Source organism: Vulpes lagopus, chromosome 3, assembly GCF_018345385.1.
Source record: "Vulpes lagopus strain Blue_001 chromosome 3, ASM1834538v1, whole genome shotgun sequence".
Taxonomy (NCBI): domain Eukaryota; kingdom Metazoa; phylum Chordata; class Mammalia; order Carnivora; family Canidae; genus Vulpes; species Vulpes lagopus.
In genome coordinates, this window is record NC_054826.1 from 91,665,715 (window position 1) to 91,692,667 (window position 26,953).

At 42.1% G+C, this 26,953-nt stretch overlaps 1 protein-coding gene across 6 annotated transcripts in view; it reads right to left on the bottom strand.

The window, feature by feature from the left end:
- AUTS2 (activator of transcription and developmental regulator AUTS2) overlaps positions 1-26,953 on the bottom strand; it is a 1,147,829-nt gene that overhangs the window by 319,796 nt on the left and 801,080 nt on the right. For all 6 annotated transcript variants that reach the window (XM_041749190.1, XM_041749188.1, XM_041749189.1 and 3 more), the window contains one exon: positions 9,129-9,158. In XM_041749190.1, the coding sequence (XP_041605124.1) occupies positions 9,129-9,158 (30 nt within the window). The remainder of the gene's footprint in view (positions 1-9,128; positions 9,159-26,953) is intronic.

A 26,953-nucleotide genomic window follows, 5' to 3' on the forward strand; every position in this document is an offset into this window, starting at 1 on the left:
GACCAAAAGCTCAGAAATGAGCCTCTGTTCCAGGCCCTTGCTTCCCCACACTGCCTGGGGAACTGTGACAAGTCCCCTTCCCCTTTTCTGGGACTTCGATAATCAACAGAGCAACCTCAGGTAGAACGCTCATATTTAGAGGGCACCTAGTAAGTGCTGAGCACATGCTAGGTGTGGGGTACTTGCCAGGAGTCTATGGTTTGATAAGATATTAAAGGTGAAAACACAGATATGCCCTAAAGAAGGCTGAGTTCCTTGGGCAGTAGTTCGTGCTTAGTCTGCTCGTTGGTAAAGCCTGCATCCCTGATTTCTCAGGGTGGCCCACAGGTGGTTTCTGCCACTCATCTAGAAGAGTCGAACCATACACCTTGTAGATTTCCCTTGTAGTTGGACAACTGCTTCCCAGGTTAAATTTATAAACTCATGTTTCAGAAGAGCTTGTATACCTGGGTTGCCAGTGAACCCAAATTGTATTTATTAAATATTTATTGAGTAACTGCCACGTTTAAATTTTTATTTATTTTTTTAGACATTTTATTTAGGGATACCTGGGTGGCTCAGGGGTTGAGTGTCTGCCTTCGGCTCAGGTTGTGATCCCGGGATTCGGGATCGAGTCCCACATGGGGCTCCTGTGAAGAGCCTACTTCTCTCTTTGGCTATGTCTCTGCCTCTCTCTGTGTGTCTCTCATGAATAAATAAATCCGAACAAAAACAAAAACAAAAAACTACAAAAAACCAACAAAAAAAAAAAAACACCGCATTTTATTTATTTGAGACAGAGAGAGAGAGAAAGAGAGAGAACGAGAGGGGGGAGGGGCAGAGGGAGAAGCAGACTCCCCATTGTGCAGAGAGTCAGATGTGGGGTTCAATCCTGGGACCCTGAGACCATGACCTGAGCCAAAGGCAGATACTTAACTAAGCCATGCAGGCACCCCCATGTTTGAATTTTTAGAAGTTAGTGGGGTTGTGAGTGAATAGATAAGACAGTTTAGGTCTCTTCTAGCATTAAGGAGGTCTCTTCTAATGTTAGAAGAGACCTACGAGAGACTTGGCCAAACTAAGCACGAACTACTGCTCAAGGAACATATAGCAAAGGTTCTCAGGTGGTACTTCTGGACACATCCCAACTTGTCCCGATGCACAGGGAAGCAGCATGTAATAGGAAAAAGAGCCCTGATCCTGGAATTTTAAGACATATTTTAAATCTGAGCTCCATCACTTAACTTCATCTTCAGTTCTATTTTCTTTATTTGTAAAATTATGACACCTACTTGAAAAGATAAGATCCTTGAAAGGATCTGTCACCGAGTTTGGCACATTGCAGATGATCAACAGTGTTGTGAATAAATATACATAGAGATCCCCACAATAAATATTTAAACAGGTCATATAAAATGACATTTGTGAAAGTGTTTTGAAAAATACAATGTTCTCTCCATTGTGAAGTGGCATTTCCTCTCCTTAGTTAGTTATAATTGATGCTAATCTCATTGGTTTACAGCCCCTAAAAAATGAACAGCATCTACATTTTTAGGGAGGCAATTTGTTCTTCCCAGCTGCAGTTTTGATTAAAGAAAAAAAAAAAGAAGAAAAGTAATATATATTCATCTACTAAATTTTGGGACTTTTAAACACGTAAAATTTGGCTAATTATGAATACAGTCTAATACAGAGATTTTATTATCTTTATTTTACCTAGAATGACAAAATTATAGGGAACAATGAACTGCGACTGTATTACCAACCAGAAGTTGCCAAGGGGGGATTAACTGAGATACCCATACACACAAATACACATGTGCATGACTAAAAAGAGATTCCTACATCTCTTGTAGGGACAGAACACTCTCTAACTGGAATACAGAAGAAGACAGACTCTTTTGACAACCAGAGAGTAACCCAACCCAGGTTATACTCAATGAAAAGCCACTTGCACAGAACATGTTGTTAAAGGCATCACTAGGACAAATGCTTCTGCCTATGACCTTCCTGCCATTTAGGTAGCTCAGGGTTCATGGTCAATTTCATGAGGATGAAAGCCATCACCTTCACCTACCTCCTCCTTGGCCTTGTAACCTTCCCTGAAGGTAAGCTGTAAAATCCAAGTCAATGGTTCATTCTAAGAGAAAGCTGCTCACTTTTGCTCTGGAGTTATAGAATCATGAACTCAATCCCAAGTATTTTCTAGAATTTCAAAAAGAATTCCTTCCAGAGGCCAAATAAAATTCATTATCAATCAAGTGAGTTCTTAAAACACAACATGTAAGCTAGCTAGCTCTTCACTAGTTCCCAAGCTTTCCTAAATAGGGTAACTGAAGAACACAGATTAAACTAATTTCTCTTTTCCCTATCCACAGGTGCACAATGACATACCTAAGAGGGCCAGGCAGCTACAATGTCCATGTTAGTTCATTAGCAGATACTTGAAAAAAAAAAATAGTGGCTACTACGAATGACTGAATGAATTGACCAATAAAAAGATAATAACCTTGTTCAGACATTAGGCCCATATGTAAGTTTCCTTACATCTGATACATAGATGAGCTGCAACCTACCTACTATGTTTATTCCCTCTTAGGAATTAGAGAAGAAAGAATGGAGACAATTCTCATATAATCTTCTTTCTACACTGGCCAAAAGAAAATACAATCGTTATTAATTTCCCTCTGGGTCTGCCATGTTGTTGGGGCCTAGGTAAATAGCTACATAGAAAATCAGGATATTCAGTATTACATCATTGAATCCAGATCCTGCCAATCTTACAGATGGCAAAACCAAGGCTCAGCAATGCTAGATAACTTGCCCAAGACCCCACATCTCATTAGTGTGAAATAAGAAGCTAGGTCTCCTGAGTATCCTTCAAAACCCACCCACAATGAACAATAAAACGTCTAGAACATGTTCTTTCCTCTCACCATTCATTCTAAGAAACAAGAGTTTACCTAAAGATGTCTGACAAATTTCTAATAACTCAAGTATTTCTTTTACTGATTTATATTTAATTGAAAAAATCTATATAACTTCTTTTTTTCAGGTGTATGGTGTGGTAGTAATGGATGGATACACTACATACACATCCATTGTCAGGGAAGAAATTTTTGGTTTGGCATGAAAACTCTATGCTATGAAAAACAGAAGAAATTACTGAGAGTCAGGATTTAAAATAATCTGCAGTAGAAATTTAACCCAAGGATGGTATGAATAGGAATTCTGGATGGATACAATGGAATTGAACCAGTTGGAAATACAACAATGTTAGAAAAAACAATAAAATGTCATTCTGACCTGGACAGAATCTTGGAGGGGCAAGAAGAGGCTAAGTAGATTGGCAGTATGGAAATCAGACACCCAAAATGGAAAGGTCTTGAAACTCAGCCAAAAATCGTAGAAACTGTACAAATATGCTAGGAAATTTATAAATGGCTTAAAAGTATCATATGATAAAATAAAATTGTAAAGGAAATCCAGAAAGCTGCTGCAGTCCAGGAACTTAAACCCTGAGGTTGATATGAAGCACTTCAGGTTCGGGGATCAGTTCCCTGAACTGTTTCACTTACCCTCTCATTTGGAAATGGATATCCAGGAAAGGAAATGCCCATTTAGCAAAATAATGAATATTACTGATTGCCTAAGTTGTGCCAGGCACTCTGCTAAGTGCTGGGGATAAAGAGATAAGAACATGGGTCCCTGTTCTTCCCTTGGGCAACGGTTGTTTGCTTTGCTGCTATGAAATTGGAAGAGGGGAGAAGATTCCTTTTTCTAGATGCAAAATGCAACAGTGTCTCTCATTGTCTCATGATCAGAACATGTCCTGTTTCAAAACCGAGGACTGGGGTTCTACAAGCAACAACAGGGCCTTCTGAGCTTCGGGAATGTTCCTGAGGGTGCACAATCTTTACCAAGTGTGAATCGTGGACAATCAAGGGATGGGACTCTTCCACTCTAAGCACAAGCCACATGCCCAGTCTCCAGTTTGACATCTCAGCAGTTTCTGACCCTTCAGAAGCCAAATGAGGCATTTGGTTTGTGTGGAATTAAGAACATAAACCTCTGTTGATTTTCTCACTGCTTTTCTTAGAAGCTGCCCCGCTCCCACACAAGTGAGCACAAAATGATCAAACACAACACATTTTAGCATGAGTCAAAAAATTAGAATGCACCAAAAAGTGTGTGCATGTGGGGGAGGGGGGACAAGGAGCTGATGTGGAGAACCAAGAGTACTGCATGTATGGTTGGCAGTGTCTTAGCAGGCTGGCCCCGGTGGTCGGGAGCAAGCCATAGGAACCAAGTAAACTTCTGTGGGAGTTAAAAGCCCAGAGAGAGGAAAGTGCCATCAGGGTCATGTTCATGGCTACGTTAGGAAAAGGAGTATGATTTGTATCTGGGAAGAGATTGCATTGCACTGCATTCCTTTTTTTTTTTTTTTTAATTTATTTATTTATTTATGATAGTCACAGAGAGAGAGAGAGGCAGAGACACAGGCAGAGGGAGAAGCAGGCTCCATGCACCGGGAGCCCGACGTGGGATTCGATCCCGGGTCTCCAGGATCGCGCCCTGGGCCAAAGGCAGGCGCCAAACCGCTGCGCCACCCAGGGATCCCTGCACTGCATTCCTGTGTATTTGTGTATCTAAACGTAAGAAAATGGGTGCACGTACACACATAACACCTCTGTAGTTTTCAAGTCTTTTTTCTGTGCTGTCAAAATTTTAAGAGCATTGAACAAGGGGAAAGTAAATGTTTATCCTTGATACTTGCTATATAAGGCAGTGATTCTCAAAATGCATTGCATATCAGTTATCTAGGAAGCTTTTCAAAAAATACTCATGCGATGGCCCCAGAGATACTGACTCGGACCCACTCTCCTGTGAGGGGCACCAGGAACTGACAGTGTTTGGCATGTGGAACAGGACTGTACAATCCACTGAATTGACCCCTGCAGGACAGCACGCTTACTCTTGGCTCCTGGCTGTGCCCAGAGGAAAGCCTGATATCTGGAAGAAGGAGTTTAAAAATCATGGTATGGGGATCCTTCCAAATTTCACAGTACTTCCATTCAGTTTGTAACAGGATGTGCCCTAGGGGGTGAAGGCTGAGCCTTCAGGCTTGAGTAAAACACACATGCACACACCCCTCTCGTCCTCTGGCAATTTTTCTGGCAGATCTTGAGCTTTCTGAAGAGGAGGATAGTCTTTCTCATTTCCCAAGTGAGTCTCTTACTTCACCCCAAATAAAACTCATGAGAGCTAACATTTCTGAGCACTTACTATGGACCAGGAACTGAGCCAAGTGTCTTCATTTAATGGTTACAGAACTACAGGTGGAGCTGTTGGTATCCCATTTGGCAGGTAAGAGCACTGGGGCTTGTCCACTGCTACAACGTAGCAAAGCAGTCAAGCAGGAGCCTTCGGACTCTGAGGCCTAAGTCCTTGACCACTGGGTACGACGCCTTCCAACCAGCTTTGTCCTGTGGCCACACAGTAAACAGGAACTGGGTGGATGGAGAGAATTACTTTCAATCTCTACATTAATTTCAAATTCAAGTAAGGCACATTTTCTTAGTGGTAGAGGAAGAGAAGAAACAAGAGAAAATAGGCCGGATATGTGGACATATGGATGCTGCCTCTTTGTTCTCATGATACCAATTCATTCTGAATAGGAGACTGGAATAATCGTTTCACTTGGAGGACTAAGGTGCAAAGGGCTTCCTCCTCTCTTTACACTAACTGTAAGAAAGAACAATCCCACACTGAAGATGTGGCACCTTCACAGCCTTCTCTAGCCTCCCACCTGACGCCTACCTTCGAAAAGTCCTCTGGGTTCTTTGCCACTTATGCGAAGCGTACCCTTGTGGCCAGGAGGGGGACTGAGAGGTGCTTCACTCAGTGCCTCATCAGAGCCTTTTCCACGCGCAAGTGTGTCTCCTGCACGCATGGAAAGCTCTGCTTTTTTCGCCCCTTTCCCAGTCACTTCCACATTAATTAGTAAGGGTATCATTTTATAAATTACAGCTTCGTATCAGAGCAAAGCAGAGTTTATCTTAATTCAGCTGTGTGAAATACAGTACCCTAATTTTAGACCGCCAGTTCTGCAGATCCCTGTGGAGTAAGAGAATGACAGGTCTTCCGGAGAGAAATCCCAGTGGGTCCCTACAAGTCTCACTTTTGCCTCCAACAGCATCCCTGGTGAGGCTGCTGAAGGGATCCCTGGACACTGAGTGGCATCTTTTTCACCATTAGCAATTCAGATTTGAATGCGAATCCTCCAAGCAGCAGATGAAAGCAGCCCTGGTTAGCTCTGGGGCTCGGAGGGGGGCCCAGGCAAGAGGCTCTGGCACAGAGGAGGCTGACAGGGGCCCAGGCTCTGGCGCGCAGCAGAAGTCTGGGAGGATGGTGTTAAAGTCGGTGATAAACACCAGACAATCTCAGTCCAAGAGGGGAAGCCTGGCAGTCTGAACTGTAACAGAGCCAAGCAGGCACGACTGCAATTACAGTCTTGATTGTTCCTGCTGGGAGCCCTCTGGAGGAATACCGGGTGGCAGGGCAGGGAGATGATGGGAGTGTGGCTGTGGAGTAGCTCCCATTAGGAAGAGGGCCTGCAGGGCCACCACGCTCCACGGGAAAGGCTACTAAGGTGGCCAGGGCCGGAGGGTGTGTGTCCACAGAACACTCCTGACGGCTCTCCCCTTGCCAGTGTCACCCATCTGGTGTGGTTGCTATAAACATCTCTTTATTCTCCTCCATGGCCCTAAACTCATCTCCATCTCTGAGTGGTGGGCCCTAACTCCCTGCCCCTGGCATGACTCTGCTCAGGTGCTGTGGTGCTTCCTACACTCCAAGCTGGAAATGGGGCAGCAAGGACATGGGCATACTGGTGCTGGGGAGGGACTCATTGGGATGCTGTCAGTGTGTGGGAAACACTGTGTGACAGTTCTGGATATTCTAGGAATTACAGAGGTAGGTAATCCTCTGGACAAGGGGTACTAGATACCTCCTGAGGTTCTGAGGTAACTGGCCCGGGGTTAAGGCACAGGCACCAGGATTTTTACGGCCCCCCCAGGTGATCAGATGTGCATTCAAGGTTGAGAACACTGATCCAGACACCTATGTGCAACACCACACTGGACAACCTCATCACCTTCTACTGCTGCTGGAGACCGGGGGCACTTGTGGAATTCATACTGCCTTTTAAATAAGGAATGTTCATTTGGACATGGAACCCAAAGAAGGTTCATCCCCTTGAAGAAGTGCCACTGTCTTGGAAAGTGAGATCAGCCATCACCTGTAAGAGATGACTTGGAAAGTGAGATCAACCATCACCTGTAAGAGATCTCCTGGAATGGCCAGAAGTGCCAGTCCCTCCCTGAGTGCCTATGATGGCTGACAGAATGACGTGAAGACTACCATGTGGGAAGGCTCCAGGGCCAGAGGGCACACCACAAACGCAGAACCTCTGCTGCTGTCCATGCACCTCTGGCACCCATTGCATGCTGGCTGTCTGAGGCACTTGCAAGGAGCTAAGACCCCCAGGGGCTGGAGGAAGGAAGCTCCTACTTGTCAGTTAAACAAAAGAATAATCCGCAGCCCCCTTTGCAGTGTGTACTTTCACTGTCATCCAACAGCCCATTACCATGTCACAGCACAGCGTACCCTTCCATAGGTCACTTTGTTTAAAATGACATGGATAATGCACATGTCAGCAAGCTGACAGTCCTGGCCGTCCTTCAGAGATAAAAACCTCAAGGCGAGAGCCTGTTCTTATCTAGGGGACATGCATTGGTCTATCATCCAAGTCAGGCAGAACATGATTTCTCCAGAGAGCACTTTTTTCATTTCCTGATTTTAAGGAAATCAAATAAGCACCATTTGTCTTCATCTGAATATGCTTGACCTGCTCAAATGATGATGTCTCGCATTTTATAACAGGCTACATATGCTGAATTCAAATTAACGACAGTACAGAACAAGAGCCTTTAGATCTCTCTTGGAGGCTGGCAGCAGAGAAGGAGGTAAGATTCTGGGCTTGATGGGAAGACCCCACCAAATACTAACTGCAGGATTCTGAGTAAAATCCACAAGCAAATAGGAGGTGAAAAGCACAGAATGGGGCTCAAGAAATTCAGCTACACAACACAGAACCAGAAGCTAGGGAGGGGACTACTGGTCCCTTCATTTGGATGCCAAGCAATCCAGCTAGGGAAGGGGACTACTGGTCCCTTCATTTGGATGCCAAGCAATATAGAAACCATGATATAGTTAACTCTTTTTGAAATACATAAAGTAGGAATAAAATTAGGAAGAAATTTGGCTGGGGGGTGGGGGTGGGGTGGAACAGCTAGAAAGACCAAATAAACAGACAAACAATCCCATTGCTTCAGACACAGACATTCACTTTACCAGGCTGTGATCCAATCTTCTGAAAGCTCAAAAACTGAGCTCCTTTTCTTGATCCATGTTGAACTGGATACACAGAGGCTGGAGGTTATCAGCCCCCAAAGACAGTATGTACCTGTAGGAAGAACCGCCCTTCCACCTGGCCATCCACCTGGACAAGGAGAGAGCTGCTCTCACCTGAGTTCTCCTACCCACCTCTCACCCCATGATGAGAGTCCTAGAGCATATCATTCATATTTCTATCAAGAAAGCCACTATGTACAGAAAAGCAAGAAGAAGCATGGAGGTCAGTAAAAGAAACGGAAAAATGACATTTTAAATACAGACTGGCAAGTTTAATATCCCATCCAAGGATTAAAAAAGAAACATCAGATGGTTATTAAAATAGTTTCCTCTTTTAAAATCTATAAAGTGAAAACCTGATGTTACATATACCCAGTAATAATGGATATGATTAAAAAAAGTGGACCTCACAAAAAAAGTGGACCTACAACACTGTCTAATAAACACATTATTTCTTATCATAGGAAATGTCACTGTGTAAATACAACTGGTCTTTGCAGAACAGAAAAGGTATGGGCAATATGAAGCTGGCATTCCACCACCCTTTAACTGTGTGGGAGAACACAGTGCTCCAACACAGGGAGAACCAAGGTGCTCAACTGTTCCCACAATCGTGTGTGTGTGTGTGTGTGTGTGTGTGTGTGTGTGTGTGTGTGTTGGGGGGGGTGTCTTACCTTTTCTTCCTGGTCACTGTCACTGTCACACTGAAAAGAAAGACAAGAGAATAAGGGTTAGTGCAAAAGTGGAGTAGATTTTTGTTTTTGATCCAGAAAACACAAATAAAATAAAGGGAAGACAAGTAAAGGAAATATGAAATGTTGCTTGAGCTGTAAAGAATTTCTTCAGCTCAAATGCTCATAAAACAAATCAGAAGCAAAATGCTGAGAAGTCACTTTGTTGATTTTATGTGATGCCTGTGCTCTGTGGTTCTTCTTGTGGTCTATGGACAAGGTCTGGCAAGATGCTCCATCACAATGGTGAGCACCCTACCGCCCGGGAGAGGGGATGCCCACTGAGCAGCCAATCTAGCAGCAGGATTAAGGTGAATCAGGAACATTCAGTGGGATTCAGAGCAAATCAATATCTTAATGGAGACCTTCTACCTTCAGTTAATGTGAATGGTTGTATCTCTCCTGGTGCTTTTACACAGAAAAAGAGGTAAACCTCTGGATGCTGAGTTCTCTCATTTGGACTCTGAAGGAAGCAGAACATTGTGATGGCTGCCTTTTCTAAGGCTTAGAGGCCCAGAGAAAAGAGGTAATATTCCACTCCAAGGACAAGAATAAGTCAAGGAAGTAAATTAACAGTATGGGCAAAGAAATATGTTTTAAAGCAGCAGGCTCAGATCATAACTAACAGATCCCAAATTCCAACTGGTGAGCTAAGTTTGGGATAACTAGCAAATGAATTAACTCAAAACTCTGGCTTCCTCTTCAGATGTATAGTGGGTGGGAAAAAAAAGCACATTTTCTTTTTTAAACCAAGATTGTTTGTTATCCATTTGATTGTAAAAAAAAGGGGGGGGGGTGATGTGTTTTGTCAGAGTGAATGCATAGCAGATAAATAAATTCGTTCATTCATTCAACAGCCCTTGATAAGTACTGCCAAGCTAGACGGATATTCAACCAAGACATAGGACTGGCTCTAGAGTAGCTTTCAAGTCAGCAATAGAGAAAGCTAAAAAACAAGCACTGAGCAGAGGTGTGGTGGGATAAGAGCCATAGTCCATTTGATGACTCTTCCTGTGGGGTAGAGGACAGACCATGCACTATGGGAGAAGACACAGGTCATGGGTGACCAGTTTGGCAACCATTACAACACTGTCTAAACCAGCATGATGCATGGCTTAAGAAAGGGAGGAACAGATGGCACAGCAATTCTGAAGGTAGAACCAATAGGACATGGTAACACATGGATATGAGAAAGAAGGAAGAGAGATGAGTCTAGGATGATGCCAAGGTTTTTAGTGTGGCCACCTGGACATGGGAGTTGGTGTAGCTATGGGCAGAAACAGAAAATAAATTTGCTTATACAACAGCTAGTACTGGCTAGATACCCACAGTTATTCACAAACCCCTTCTCCCTAATCTATACCTTCTCCTGACATTTTGAGATTTGAAAAAGCCAGGTAGTCTCTCTTTTCCAACTTCCCTTGCAGCTAAGGGTGGCCATAAAACACATTTTTGGCTGAGACTTGAAGAAATACCTGCTGAGGGCTCTGAAAATGTTTTCTCTTCTAAATAAAAAAAATAAAATAAAAAAGAAGAAGAAGAAGAAGAAGAGCAGGAAGCACTTGCCTCTTGCCTTTGAACATGATTGTTCAAGGATGTAATGTCCAGATCTGTGGCAGCCACCTTGCAAAAATGAGGCCAAAGGTCTCTGTTCAAGAACAAGATGGTGGTGGTACAATGGAGACACTTGAACCAACCTAAGAGCAGCCTGCCTCTGGACATTTTTGTTCAGATAACAGTAAATTACCCTACGATTTAAACCATTGTTAGAGTTCTTTTAATGAGAGTAACAAAATTCCATCCAAATGGACATCTTGCTATTATAAGATACAACTGGGGCACTACTTCCTCTTTCTAGCTTACCCTCTCTACACTCTAAGTTTTAGGAACTCACATTACAAACTAATAGACTAGAAGGTTCTAACATTTTCTACTGTACGTGCTGGCTCCTCAATTCCATAGGCTATCAGAGTTTTAATGACAGTGCTTTAACCAAGTATGACTACATTGTTTGCAACCAGGCTTCCAAACTCAGAAGGTCTGAACTTACTTGTGCCTGATGAGTGATTTCTCTATTGTAATAAATCAAAAGAGGTGAGATAAAGACTTTGTAGGCCTAGAACAACAGACAGATGAGGTTGTCTTCTCCTGATTGTGATTTTTTCATTGCCTTGAATTAGGGCTTCCTTGAGGTTTTTAAGTTCTGGGCACATTTTCAAGAGTGACAAAGCATGATTCAGGAGGCACATGGAAGAAAGAAGCATATTTTGCCAGGCAGGCTCTTCTCCCCAGATATCACAGCCCACCTTCCGAGGTAATCAATGACAGCTGAAGGCTATGCACAGCCCTTACCCATGTCCCCAAGGACTGGTGTGTGGGGGAGGGGGGTGTCAAAGGAGTAGGGAGGTTGGGAAAGAGCCACCATTGTCCATGCCCCCCCACCCCCATGACCAATCCTAACAGCAGTATGTCCCTGGGAATGGTTATTTCTATCAAAGTGTTAAGCTTTCTGCTTTCCAACAGTCCAGTTCTAATTTCAAGGTCCACTTAATTCTGCATCAAGTAATTACTGATATACCCAGAAGCACCTTGTCTCCAGAGTTAAACATATGGTGGAGAACTGAGACCTACTGGTATCCATTATGGAAGCAGCACGGATGCCAAGCCGATTAAAAATGCTCAGGCTCCCCACACAACATGCCGGGTGAGTGACAGCTCCTCGACAAGGCCAGTTGCAGAGTCTGCCAAAACAGTCTCTGCTGCACTGGGGCCCACATGGTGCGCTGAGAAAACAGTTCCATTTCTGGTATTAAATTCCCATACTGACCCGAGGACTTTGCCGTGAGCTCAGCAGGAGCACACCATCCAATTTACAGCTCTGCTCTCCGGAGCCTCGAGTGCCAGCCCCTGGCAGAGACGAATGATGGTCAACCCCTCCAGCTCATAAATTATGCAAAGGCAATAAATGCACTCAGCAAACAGCGCCTAACGTTTGCCTAGCCTGGCTCCTAACACACTCTGTAAAAAGCCAGAAGCTCGACACATACAAGAGGTCTATTCCACTCATAAAGGGGGTTTGTTGACAACTCCAGACGGAAAGCGAGCCACAGTCCTAAGGAGTCTTTCTGCTTCACTGGCAGCAGTTTATGGGCCGGCTTTATGAAAAAGAGAGGCTGTTTTATAGAGTCAGTGTGGGGAGAATTCAGGTCTCAAATTCACATTTAATACACTGTATGGCTTTCACACCCTAAGTTCAATACATTGCAGATTTTAGGCCAAATGATTCTTGCTCTTGAAAGGTTAAAAAAAGAAGTGTCTGCTCCCCAATCCCTAGATACCCACTCCAATTTACAGGAGTTCACGTCGAGCCACCTCCTGGTTCAGGCGTATGTTCTGCATGAGGCTGAGAAGCGGGAAAGGCACGTTAAATGCAGAGTCCCAGATGATTTGACCATTTTAAGCATTTTGACATCAGGGCCCCTCATCGGTTTATTAGCAAACAGGTTGCACGCTAACGACCAGCTTGAGGTGAAAGAGTACTCTCCATGACTAGATTTCAAAGCTCTTTGTGAAAAACTGAAAATGTTTTCCTCCATTATAAAAGCAAGAAATGAAGAACAAGTAGGCCTTGCCTACTTGAACCCCAGTAGAACCCCAGACACAGAAGAATTCTCTATCACAGAGTCTTCCAACTGACTTCAAAGTGACCCAGACCAACCACAGACAAAAGAGGGAAACAGGATTCCCTCAAATTCTCAAAGGCAGGACTTAGGAAGGGGCTAGTGGCTGAGCACAGTGCTGCCGGCCACTGGAACCCATCCCCGCTGAACTTCACTTTCACCTTCTGTATCCTCTGGTTTCGCAAATCAGAAGTGAGCCTTTGGGAACAACTTCTTCATTTTGCACCTAATTCCCACCCTTTAAATGCTTCAACCCATCCAAGCACCCACCAATATATTCTCCTTTTAAAAATTAATGCATATTCATTGAAGATATTTTTTAAAAATCACCTATGAACCTGCCACCCATAGGTAAACAGCAAATAGACCTATCTAATTCTTTCCGGTCTTTCCTCCATCCTTCCCACATATATTTTAAGAAATGAAAATAAATTCCTACTATATTGTAGCCTGCTTTGTTTTCACATAAGGTGTCAAATATTTTGTTCAATGAGTGAAATTTGCCCTGTCACATCACTTTTTTTTTTTTTTTTAAAAAAAGGCTACACTGTGATCCACGTATGGATTGTAAATAATCTGGTAAGAAAATCCCCTCGTTCTGTTATTTGGATTGTTTTGACTGACATCATGGAATGTTCCCCTTGTACACACTCACTGATACACTGCTCTTCCCTAGTATCTTCTCATGGCCCTTCCTTCTCTGCATATCCCTTAACGTCCCCGGCTCCCCAGAGTTGAATCTGTAGCCCTATGGCTTCTCTGTGATTTCCAGGAGAGCCCCTAAAGATTCCCTTGGTTCCATGTACCATTTATATGTTGAGACTAAAAAATCTCTATGCCTACCATCTTCCAGCTTATGTGACTTTGGAAGAACTGTTTTAATTCTCTGCATCTCTGTTTACTTACCTATAAAATGTGGGTAATCATAGCATTGCTCTCAAAGGATGGTGAGAACAAAACAGGTTAGCACATGTAAACAACTCAGACAATCACTGTGGATGATAAATGTTAGCTGTTATCAATGTATGTTTTTGTCTCTTATGCCCTCTTCCCGAAACCCTGCAGACCCCTCAGACTCAAGCATCCATCTAAAACCAGACTCACCATCTTTTGCTCTGCTCAGCTCTGCCCCTCCTCCACCGTGTCCCTGGTAATGCCATTACCCTTCAGTCTCAGTGGAGAGTCTTATCACCCTTGACTCTATTCTTGGGCAGACCCAACTTGCTCTCTTACCCAACAATACTGACTCTGCTTTCTAAATTCTCACCATCTCCACCACTTTGGCCACTGCTTTAGTTCAGCCTTTCATTTTATCATTACAAAAGGCTAATGACTGCTTTCCAGGGCCTATGGTCTCTTCCTTTTCTAATCCAAGTCCTTCTTGACCAGGGCAGATGTCCTCATTTTCCATTTGATCATTATGACACTTTCTATGGCAATGAAAACCCTTTAGGTTGCTTCCTCACCTCCCGAGTCCAACCACTTCCCCCCAGTACAGTGCCTCTCAAGCTTTCTGTGGAGAAGGGCCATTTGTTGTTGTTTTTTAAGATTTTATTTATTTATTCATGAAAGACACACAATGAGAAGGAGAGAGAGAGAGAGAGAGAGAGAGAGGGGCAGAGACATAGACCGAAGTAAAAGCAGGCTCCCTGCAAGGAGCCCAATGTGGGGCTCGATCCCGGAGCCTGGAATCACTCCCTGAGCAGAAGGCAGATGTTCAACCTCTGAGCCACCCAGGCATACCAGGACCATTTGTTTTAGTTTTATTTTTTTAATTTCCAATACATCATAGACTTATACTTCTGTTAAATATAATATATAATAAATTGCTGGGAAAATGAAAAAGAAAAGCAAGGACATATAAAAATGTGTTATTATTAGATTTAAGAGGTATAACATTACTCCATTGAATCGCTATAAAAGTTTCCAAATGTTTACTCTCAGCTGCCATGCCAATCTTGCAGTAGATAGTTAAGTGAGAGCTCATGGCGTGACCTCTTTCTGTATCCACACTTTGAGTAGCACTATTCTTAATTAACACTTCCCTTGCTCTCACCACACTCAGGCACACTTGGTCACACACCTAGGACCTAATATCTTTGCACTTATCAATTCCCTCTGCCTGGAATTCTATTCTCACAAACATAGTTCCCTCTGGGAATCATCCAATACTCTTCTTAGAACTAGGAATTCTTAGAATTACAGTACTCTTCTTAGAACTAATTGTTTCTGTCTCCACCCCTTACAAAACTACATTTTCACTGTTTGCCACAAGAGACATCCCTACTAGACAGTGAGCTCTGGGTAGGTCAGGGCAGTGCCCTGGGGCATGGAAGGTGCTCAGTCATATTGATAAATCCATCTCATTTGTCTTTAGAATTCTTCAAACTGTGGTTGAGTCCAGGTAACATAACAAAACTAGGATTTTGAAAAAACAAGTGATTTCAAAGAAAGAAGGTGTGAGAACCAATGACTAACTCAATTGTACTCCACCCAACAGTGGAGGGTGTTTGAACACACGGGGCAGGGTTACAGTCAGCAGAGCCTAGAGTTGGGGTGTAGAGGGAAATGCCTTCCATTAAAAGGCCCAGACAAGACATGATGATGATTTTTGTATATTCCTCAAAAGCAAACATTTCTCATTTACATTTGGGAATCTCAGTATCTGTCTTAAGACTCTGATCCAAATCGAAATAAGTCAAGGTCTGCGATACCTCTCTGCTTCATTCGGAATGAAGGAACAAGATGGAATTCTAGGTACCTCGTGATGGAATGCATTCTTAAGCAGAAAGTGGCAATCATTGAATATATCACATACAATGACATTGAGGAGGGCATTGCTCTCTATTCTGCTCAATGGACCTTGCTGGAACAGTTATTTTGTATCTCAAATCCATTTATCATTGCCACCAAAGATGTCAGGGCTGAACACCATCACTGAACAAAGTTATTTTATTCTTCCTTTTGCCTAAAGGAAATAAGAGGAAAATGAGGGAGAACCTCAACTTGTAAACTACAGCATCTAACATCAAGTACAATTTAACTTTGCCAGTGACAAAACAAATCGATTTCCCTTTGGGGCAGGCGGTTTATCTACGACTGTAAAGACATCCTCACCTAAAAGCAATTTCAGAAGAAGCCACCTAGAGAAAACATGACACTTATTTTCTTATTTAAAGAAGTAAGGGAGCAGCACAGTGACTAGCAACATGTCCACCACCATCTTCCCTTCTGCCCAATTCCTTGTACATGCAAAAACATGCAGCCATTTTGTGCCGCATATGGCAACTCTGATGTTGTCTGTCTGCTATCACCCCACAAAGCCCTTGTTTCACACTGTTTACACTGCTCTCCTATCGACTTTGGGCTGTAAGTGAAATTCAAAGCTACTGAGAACCTTGAAATAAAAAGAGTATTTTAATCCTGAAAATGGTTTGAGGTACTCTTACTGATTGTAAAATGATACCACTGGCCCTCTTCCCTTCCATCCCAACAGTTAACTATGCTTGATCAAATAAAATAGCTCTAAAAAAGTGAAAGCATAATTGAAAGATTTGTTTGCCAAACAGTAGTTTAAAAGATGAGAATAAAGCTTCTGACAGCCACAAAATAAGTGCATTAGAAAATAAGGTAAGTTCTACCAATCTTTAGCTGTTCAGGAGGCAAGAGGAGAACAAATCTTCAGAAGCTTCTGGAATTCTGTACTGGTGACCTATTATTCCTATGGGGAGCTCTCAGAACCTGGCATTTTTGCAAGTTCTCAGCTTGAATTGGCCAGGGCTCTAATAGCCAACGTCATCTGAGGGGTCTAACAGAACAGTTCTTATTCTCCGCTCCAGGGTCTCTCAGACAATCACACATTTTCATTCAACAAATCATCTTAAAGCATCTACTATGTGCTAGGTTTATTCTAACCACTCATTAAAAGTACAAATATATTTCCAGAAATCAAGTTGACCAAAATCCGAAGCTCTAAAGGTCACAAATTAAATTTCAACATTTTTTTCCTTTTTGTCACTTTCAAACCCAAGTATATTTCATAAAACAATCTGTATGCTGTAAATTTCCACTTAGCTCATTAAAATATTGTAGGGCTTTTGGAAGTGGAAGAAGTGGATATTTCACAAATCTTTTGAGTTCAGCGTTTTTTTCCCCCCTTAGAAGAAAGGAAGTCACACTTTGCCAAGTATAAACATACATAAACCCCAAAGATGAAATTTACTTAAAACCTAGAGCCATAAGCCTCAGTGGTTGCCAAAATGAGAAAAATGAGTTTCTTGTCCAAAGGTAAAACTGACAGGCTAGGGCCGGGTGATTTGTAAACGATCTCTTTTAAGCTTAAGCAACAGATCCTTTGCGTCTTTGTCATTGATTTACTGATTCTAAGTCATCAATAGCATTAATCCGTACCTGCCTGGGGACCTATTACAAATGACTTTGAAGACAGTGTGAAGCAAGAGTTTATTTTAAGACCACAGTATTATTACCAGGGAGACCTTCTCAGCTATGTTCTGTGGTAGCATTATATTTGTGGCTCCCTGTAATGTTGCAATCTTCCCTTTCCAGATCACAGCTGCTTGTTCCTTTGGGTGGGACCTGACCCCCTGGATTCGCTTCAACTAAACCCTGGTTCTTTTCAGAGTCCTGTGTGAACTAATAAAACCCAAATTTGCTGATGAGTAAAAAGGAAAAGCATGTTATGGGTTAAAATAATACAAGAGTCTATTTTTTCCGCTGTGTTGTGATCCATAGAAATCACCCTGAGCCTTTTCCCTTTCTTCTCTGCCTGGGAAGCCAATTGCTTTGATTGCAGTGATATGAGCTAGCTAAAATGACTTGCCCTTGCTTGTGAGGCAAATGGAACATGCTAATAGAACTTATCGCATTACCCGATGCAAAAGTGCCATAGCTCATTACTTTAAGATAAAAGGATATCATTGCAGACGGCAAGCAGAATTGACTTTCTGAGGCCCGGCTTGATGATGATTTAATCAACTGCTCTCTTTCACTTCTCATCTCTGCGCCTGTCGGTTTCACAGGTGCCGTTAAATGAGACACTCAGAAAGTGAGCGGAGGGAAAGAAATTGCTGTCATTACTTTTCAAGAAAGGAGGTATGCAAATTTTCGACAGAAAGATTGCGTTCATAATGGGCCTGGTAAAATACAAGGATCATGCTTGACAGGTGAGGGCAAGCCATTCGTATGTCCTTAAAGCAGAGCAACCGTCCTCATTTAGAAATGTGCTCTGTAAGAGAAACTACAAATGAGAGACCGGGCGGGGCCAGTTCCCAGGCGGGCTGGAATCACACAGGGTTGGTCCAAGCTGGTCCAGGTTCTAGAAAAGGGGAAGAAGCTTAAAGTCTTGAGGAAGCCAAAGCCAGATGAGCAGATAACAAAGCCTGGTAGCTCTTCATTGGAACCAAAATGGCAACAAGCTCTTGCAAAGCCTATCTTTTTCTCTTTCACATGTAACTGTGGAGTCAGTTTGCCAGGATTCAAATCTTGGCTCTACTTCTTATGACCTGTAGGGCCTTAGGCAAGTAAGGCCCTGTGCCTCAGTTTCATTTTCTATCAAAAGGGGCCACTGACAGTACTACCTCCCAGGGTTGCTGAGAACATTTGAGTTCATAAATATACAATAATAAAGTATATATAATGAATGAATGAATCAATCAATCAATCAATCACTAAAAAGGTATAGAACCATGCCTGATACAGAGGAGGCACTCAGCAGATGTCAGAAATCACGAATTCATTCATTCCTCAACAAAGACTGAGTATCTTTTTTTGTTTGTTTTTTTAGGAGTATGTGTGCCAGGTGCTGGAAACCTACCTGGCTGTGGTTTCTACAGAATACAATTCTTCACTGATTTCACGTATTTAAGTCTTGTTCCCCTGATAGATGGTGAGCTCCTCGAGAGAGCACTCTAGTTGTCCCCAGAAACATCACAGGGCCTAAGGTAGTCTTAAGGACCCTAAAAGATGTTCAAAACCGATGTGATGATTTATGGATATTTCCCCTCCCTCCCTCCTTCTACTTATCTGATGCTGTGGGTAGCGCAAGACCCCAGAGGAATCTCCTCTTGGAGTAGGGAATTTGTCTGTATTTGGGACTCTAGGCAACCACCAAATGTCCTAGCCTGGGAAAGGAAGAGAAAGTCTGGCCTGAACCACCTTCTGGAACCCACGATGAATCTGAATAGATTAAACGATCAGGGTAGTATGAACAGATATATTTTTTCATCCACTTTGCCTTCAATAGGTAGTTGTTCTATTTTCTACAACACTCAAAGTAAAAGCATCTTTCTTAAAGTGCCTGTTACTGTGAGTTCTTTTTCCCCAGGTAAAGAAGCTGCTGCAAACCATTCTTTCTTCTAGCCCCTGAGGTTGTGAGGCATGGAATGCAGCTCCTGTCTTCCATGCTAAGTGGCACCTACATGACTCAGTTCCTTCCCAATGGGACCAGTCCACCTCAGGCGACAGGAGTGGGAGGAGGGTCCATGGCAGCAGAGCAGCTGGGAGCTCTCTATTTTGGAAAAGTCTGGTTCCTGAAGTGCATTCTGCAGCGTGGCTCTTTTAGGGCAGAGAATCTGCATAGGAGCTCTCTCTGAGCATTTTGTTTCCCCTAAAATAGCCAGCCTACAGCCACCAGTCATGAAAAAAGAATGTTCTGACCACAGCCCTGGGAGAGAAGTGTTATAACCTGTTTCCAAGATGAGAAGTTAAGGCTTCCAGTGGCACAGGTGGTACTTGAACCCAGCTCCATCTTCCAAAGCTCACATTCCCAGCAAGCACAATACAGCCCTGCTCACTCTCTCGTGCACTATACAAAGAGATTACTTGAAAAACATCTTTCTGATTAATTGCTTGGCATGGGCAGAGGCAGGCTGAAACCAAAAAGAGGTTGCAATGAATGACCATAAGTGGCAGTGAATGCAGCCAGGCAGTCACATTTCTACTCTACCCCAGACAGCTCTCCCTTAAGAGGAGAACCCAGTGGAGTACCTGGCTCAGGAAAGTGCTCATTAAATCTGAGGCTGACCTAGGTTCAAATTCTGGTCCCTCTTAACTCAGCAGCCATGCAATCTTGGCAAAGATACTTAACATCTTGGAGCCTACCTTCCTTTTTTTCCAGCCTTTAACTGGGAATGATATATACTCCATGGAATTTTTGTTAGAATTAAATGAGTTCAAGCATTTGAAAGCCGCCAGAAAGAAATAACTAAGAGTTTTACTTTTTTTCCAACTCTTTGATGAAAGAAATGCTGTATCACACACAGAAATGAGGTAATGATCGTTATTTAAATGTTGGGTTTAATTTCTTTATAATTTTATTGGCAGATGGGAAATCATATTCTGCAATTCCTGCTTGGGAGGTGTCTGAAGACTCGCTACTATACTAGGCAGAAAGAAAACAACAACCCAAATAAGCAAGCAAAAACAGAAACTATCATTCCCTCTCAAAGTAGAATAACAAATGGTTTCATTTCACTGATAAAATACACGCATGCCTTGGGAGATACTGCAGACTTGCTTCCAGACCACTGCAATAAAATGAATATCGAAATAAAGTGAGTCGAATGAAATTTTTGGTTTCCCAGTGCATATAAAAGTTATGTTTACACTACACTATAGTCGATGAAGTGTGCAATAGCACTAGGTCTAAAAAAAAAAAAAAAACGACAAAAAACAAACAAAAAACAAAAAAACCACACACCAATATACATACCTTAGGTTAATAAATACTTTATTGTGAAAAAGTGCTAACCATCATCTGAGCTTATAGTGAGATGTAATCTTTTTGCTGGTGGAGGGTCTTACCTCAGGGTTGCTGTTGCTGCCTGGTCAGGGCGGTGGCTGCTAAAGACTGGGGTGGCTGCGGCCACTTCTTGAAATAAGGCGACGATGAAGTTCATCACACTGATTGACTTTTCCTATCATGAACAATTTCTCTGGAGCATGTGATACTGTCAGATGGCAATTCATCCACAGGAGAACTTCTTTTAAAATTGGAGTCAACCTTCTCAAACTCATTTGCTGCTTTATCAACTACGTTTATGTCATTTTCTGAATCCTTTGTTGTCATTTCAACAGTCTTCATAACATCTTCACCAGGAATAGATCCCATCTTAAAAATCACTTTTCTTTGCTCAATGCATAGGAAGCAACCCCTCTTTCAGTAAAGTTTGATCACGAGGTTACAGCCACGCAATCTCACCTTCAGGCTCCACTTCTAATTCGAGTTCTCTTGCTGCTTCCACTACTTCTGCAGTGACTGGCTCCCCTGAAGTCTCGAACCCCTCAAAGTTATCCATGAGGGCTGGAATCAACTTCTTCCAAACTCCCATTAGTGTTGGTATTTTGACTTCCTATAAATCACGGATTATTTAATGCCACTGAGTATGGTGAATCCTTTCCAGACAGTTTTCAATTTATGGCGCCTAGATCCATCAGAGAAATCACTACCTTTGGCACCTACAGCCTTATGAAATGTTTCTTAAATAACATGACTTGAGAGTCGAAATGACTCCTTGATCCACAGGCTGTAGAATGGCTGTTGTGTTAGCAGGTATGAAAATAACATTACTCTCATTCTATGTCTCCATCAGAGCTCTTGGGTGACCAGGTATGCTCTCAATGAGCAGTAATATTTTGAAAGGAATCTTATTCTTTGAGCAATAGGTCTCAATAGTGGGCTTAAAATATTCAGTAAACCATTTGTAAACAAATGTGTCGTCATTTACACTTTGTTGTTTCATTTATAGAGCACAGGCAGAGTAGATTTAGCATAATTTTTAAGGGCCCTAAGATTTCCATAGTGGTACCTGAAAATTGGCTTCAACCTGAAAAAGGCACTAGCTATAAGAGCCCCTAAAAAGCCCCTGTCTTTTGAAGCTCTGAAGCCAGGCACTAACTTCTCTCTAGCTAAGCAAGTCCTGATGGCATCTTCTTCCAATGGAAGCCTGTTTCATCTACACTGAAGGTCTATTGTTTGGTGTAGCCCCCTTCATTAAGGATCTTAGCTGGATCTTCTGGAGAACTGGCTGCAGCTTCTCCATCAGCATTGGCTCCTTCACCTTGCACTTTTATGTTATGGAGATGGCTTCCTTTCCTTAAACCTCACAAATCAATCCCTACTAGCTTTAAACTTTGCTCCTGTAGCTTCCTCACCTCTCCCAACAGTCACAGAATTAAAGAGAAGTAAGGTCTGGCTCTAGATTGGGTTTTGGCCTAAGGGAATGTTGTAGCTGGTTTGAGCTTCTATCCAGACCATGTAGACTTTCCTTATATCAGCAATAAAGCTGCTTTACTTTATCATTCATGTGTTCATTAGAATAGCACTTTTAATTTCCTTCAAGAGCTTTTCCTTTGCATTTACAGCTTGACCAACTGTTCGGTGCAAGAAGCCTAGCTTTTAGCCTGTCTTGGCTTTAGACAAGCTTTCTTCACTAAGCTCAATCATTTGTAGCTTTTGATTTAAGAGAGAGACTTGTGACTCTTCCTTAAACACTCAGAGGTTATTGTAGGGTTAGTAATTGGTCTAATTTCAAAATCACTGTGTCTCAGAGAATAGGGAGACCCAAAAAGAGGGAGAGAGATGGGGGACTGGCCAGTCAGCAGAGCAGTCAGAGCACACACAACCTTTATCTGTTAAGTTTGCTGTCTGATAGAAACACAGTTCAGGCCACCCCAAAACAATGGCAATAGTGACATCAAACATCACTGACTACAGATCACCATTACAAATATAATAAAAGTGAAAAAGTTTGAAATACTGCGAGAGTTACCAAAATATGACCGAGAAATGAATTGAGCAAATGGTGTTGGAAAAACAGAACTGTTTAATTCATGGAAGCCACAGACCTTCAATTCAGTATGTGCAAAACAAGGTGTCTGTGAAGCACAACAAAGGGAAGTGCACTAAGATGAAGTATGGCTCTACCAACAAGGCAAGACACTTTAGCATTCAGTTTTCTAAGTGTTCCGTTAAGTTCCTGATGCACATTTTTTGGGTGGATATAATGTGGATCTATTCTTCAGTTAAATAATAGGCAGTAACCTGTGTATAGGGACTAATGTCAAATGAGGAGCTGGGGGATCCCTGGGTGGTGCAGCGGTTTGGCGCCTGCCTTTGGCCCAGGGCACGATCCTGGAGATCCGGGATTGAATCCCACGTAGGGCTCCCAGTGCATGGAGCCTGCTTCTCCCTCTGCCTGTGTCTCTGCCTCTCTCTCTCTCTCTCTCTGTGTGACTATCATAAATAAATAAAAATGTTTAAAAAAAAAATGAGGAGCTGGAGTTAGACTTGTAGGTTATGCAGAGTACAGTAACAACTTGTAGGCTTTGACATTAGCAAGAGGTTCACTCAAATTCAAATTGGCAAAATAAATAATTAGATAGATAGAATGGATATCAAAAATGTCAGGTGATTATTGGTAAAAGTAGGAAGCCAGCAGCTTTGGAATCTGTCCAGGGATTCTGACCAATCAGGGTTCAAAACTATCTGGAGAGCCCTTTGCCTGGAATTTATACATATGCAAGGCTGACTTAAGGACTTATCTAACAAAACCAACCAAGAGAATAACCTTGGGAAGAGAAAACTTCCTAGAGTATTAACAATGGTAATTGCAAACACAGGGATTAAAATGCCTGGCACTTAGTAGGCACACTCAATAGTCTAACAGACTACTTCTACCCCACTTGGAAATGCCTGTTCTCTCTTCCATAGATAGGAAAGCTTTCTCTGATTTCTCTGCATCTTCAACACTGTGGTCAGAAGCTGCTTATATCTGCTCTTCCTAAATCTGACATCTGAAAGGGGCTCAATAAATACATGTGAAAGAATGAATCCATAAATCATATTAACAAAATATCTGAGAGAGGATGTCATGGAAATTGTTTAATTGAGGAGATCCAGAAATAGACAGTGGTTGATGGGATGAATACTAAGGTATTTGAAAGTGTGGGTGTCTGAATGTTTGTATGAGAAAGACACAGACATAATTTCAAGCTAAAAGAAAATAACCCCATACATTTGAAGAAATCTAATTTTAAGGTTATTTTTTTGAGAAAATCAGGAGACTCAAAATCCTAAAGTATTTCCCCTTACATTTGACTCACTTCAAGTCAAATGAAGCAACTGGAACTGAAGAGCAAAAGGGAATACAGTGTTCTCATATTGCAGAAACACAATGGCCACGTTAGCAACTTCCCATCCATCTGACTTTTTGTTTTGTTTTAAAAATTTAAGAGAGTAAAAAGTGTAGCTAAAGGAATAGAAACGTGGCTTGAGACAAAGTGATTTACAAATGTCAGAGGGTAGTTTGAGAAGATCCAAAAACATGGTGGGCTGCCATTCCATATGATCCAGAAACTGATTTGGTTTTTTTTCCCCCTTCCTCTTAGGTACCTCACTTTTGTCCCTCTTAGAATCCATCATTCATAACTGGCATTGTAAATTAAATTGTACCTAACAACAGTCTTTATTTTAGGATGGCTTGAAAGCCTATCTTATAAATCACAAACAAGGAAGGGTAGGATTACTATAAATTGTCTGCAAGAAAATACAAATCGCCAAGATAAAAACACCCACTGGTTTGCCAGTCTCAAGTTCCCTGTTTTGACATACTATATGCAGTAATTTGGTACCCACAATCTCTTATTAGAAAATGAATGTGCTATTTTTCTGAATGCTGCAATTACAATAATTGAATTTAAAATGGGGATTGAGTTTCTCTATTTGGAGGAAAAGAATAATTGTGTATTTCTGATTAAAATCAAGGGGACTGAAAAGGGGTTGTACGGATTCCAGCTTCAGTCTCCCTAAGTGACTCCTCGTAAGGCCAGAGAAAAGAAACGTTCAAGTACAGAGAAATGGACCAGCACCTCAGCAGCAGGCACTGTCTTTGGCCCCATTTGCTTTGTCTCCTGGCCTTCCATCACAACACCCCTGTGACAGAGGCAATCAGAGCACTGTGGCATGATTACGTATTAAATGGCAGCCATGCTGGAGTTCCCCACTGTGTCAAAAATTAAGAGTTAAAATGCAAGGAAAACAAACATTTCTTTGTGTTGAAAATGCCTGTCCCCTTTCAGAATGCAAACATTTTGGAGTAGTTATTTCCTCTTTATAGAATCTATTCTGGGGTGTGGTGGTGGTGGTGGTGGTGGTGGTGGTGATTATAATGGCAGAAAGAGTGGGGAGAAGGAAACCAATGATATTTTTTAGAGGTCTCTGCTTCTTTTATTTTACCAAAAAACTATATAAGAAGCCACCTTTAAGGTTCAGATGTAAGAAAGGAAAAGGGATTGAGCAAGAAGAGGGCTCTCTTGCCTTTGTAATGCCTCTTTATTGGGTGTCTCCTGAAATCCCCTATTTATCCAAAGTGAAAGGGGAACCGAGTCTCACAAGTCCTCCTAAATATTTCTTAAAATATAGCTTTCTAAAAAAACAGAACAGTTTTTCTAGCACAAAAATGAGCCTTGGATTGTCCCTTTATATTGCTTGCTTTTTTTAAAGCGGCATTAATGGCTTTACTGAGCTATAACTGACGAGAATAAACTAGCCATATTTAAAATGCACTATTTGACACGTTTGTACATATGTATACAGCCATGAAACCATACCACAATCAAGAGAGGAAACATCCACAGCACACAAGTCTCCTGAGCTCCTTTGTTAATCCTGCCCATACCACCCCTGCCTCCACTGATCTGTGTTCTGTCACTACAGATTAGTTTGTGTATTTTCTAGAGTTTTATATAAATGGAATCATACAGTGTGTACTCTTTTTGCCTGGTTTCTATCATTCACTGCTTACTATTTGGATGCCTAATTAAAAGGAAGCCTCCCAGCTCAAGTACAGAAGGCAGCCTATAGAAGCCACCTTGGCCAGGGTTTACTGTCATCCCCTAGGAATAGGACCGATTACTTGGTCTTACTTTATTCTTAGGCTTTATTATGTACTTCAGTAATCAATAAGCATTTCTATGGCAGAGGGTTTATTTTACTCTATAAATCCAAGAAGGAGAGAATGATATTAACACATCAGTATGGATGGGCTCTGCTGCTCTATAACACTATGAGGAGAATGCGAGCAACAGATTTAAATCTAAGAAGGTTACAGAACAGTCATAGCTCCTGGCTGGATGGCAGGAATCGTAAAAGACTCAGGCAAGATCTACAGCAATGCACCATGAACCAATGGGACTCACGGAGAAAAAAAAACAAAACTGAATAGGCATGCTCCTTGTCTACCCAGAAAGAATTATAAGCACTGGCTTGAGTGGAATGTGAAGAGCCTCTCTCAAAAATCCAAACTATTTCTTAACAGAACGAATAAAAAGGCAGTGAACAAGTGTTGATTGCAGGCTGACTGCGTAGAAAGCCCCAATCAGGTTTAGGAACTCAAGGGTCACCTGGCAGTCCCAGGAGGCTCTTCCTTCTTTCCTCCCACTACAACTCCTGCCCCCTGGGCTCCATGGTAATGAGCAGCAGAGCATTTTTTCTCTAGCTAGCCCTTGGAAACTCACCCTTCCTTTCAAAAGGAGAGACATGAATTCACGGGAGAGAAAATATAAATGGCTAATAAACATATGAAAAATAAAGGGCTCAACTTCACCAGTAATCAAAGAAATACAGATTAAAAAGATACATTTCTTTCCTATCTAAATAAAAAAAAACAATAAACGCTGATACACAATGTCAGCACCGTTGTGGTGAGGCAGACACTCATCCAGTCCTTGGAGGAATGTCTATTTTCTACCTGGAAGATAATTTTGTGATATACGTCAAGAACCTAAACAGTTTTCATACGAGGTAGCTCAGCTCTTCTCTGACATATAGATCCAAAATGGAGCAAAAACGTACATAGGGATTTGCTTACAAATTTTATCATGAGGTTAGAGAATAACTCAGTAGAACATTAGTTATATGGCTATTGTCAGCACATAGGAAGAGCCTGACACACTTGATATAGATTGCCTTTTTTGGCATGATAACATCTCCCACCCTCCCACATCCCATTGTGTAGATTTTAGAATTCCAATTTTATAGTGAGAAGGTGAGAATTGAAGACATTAAGTAAC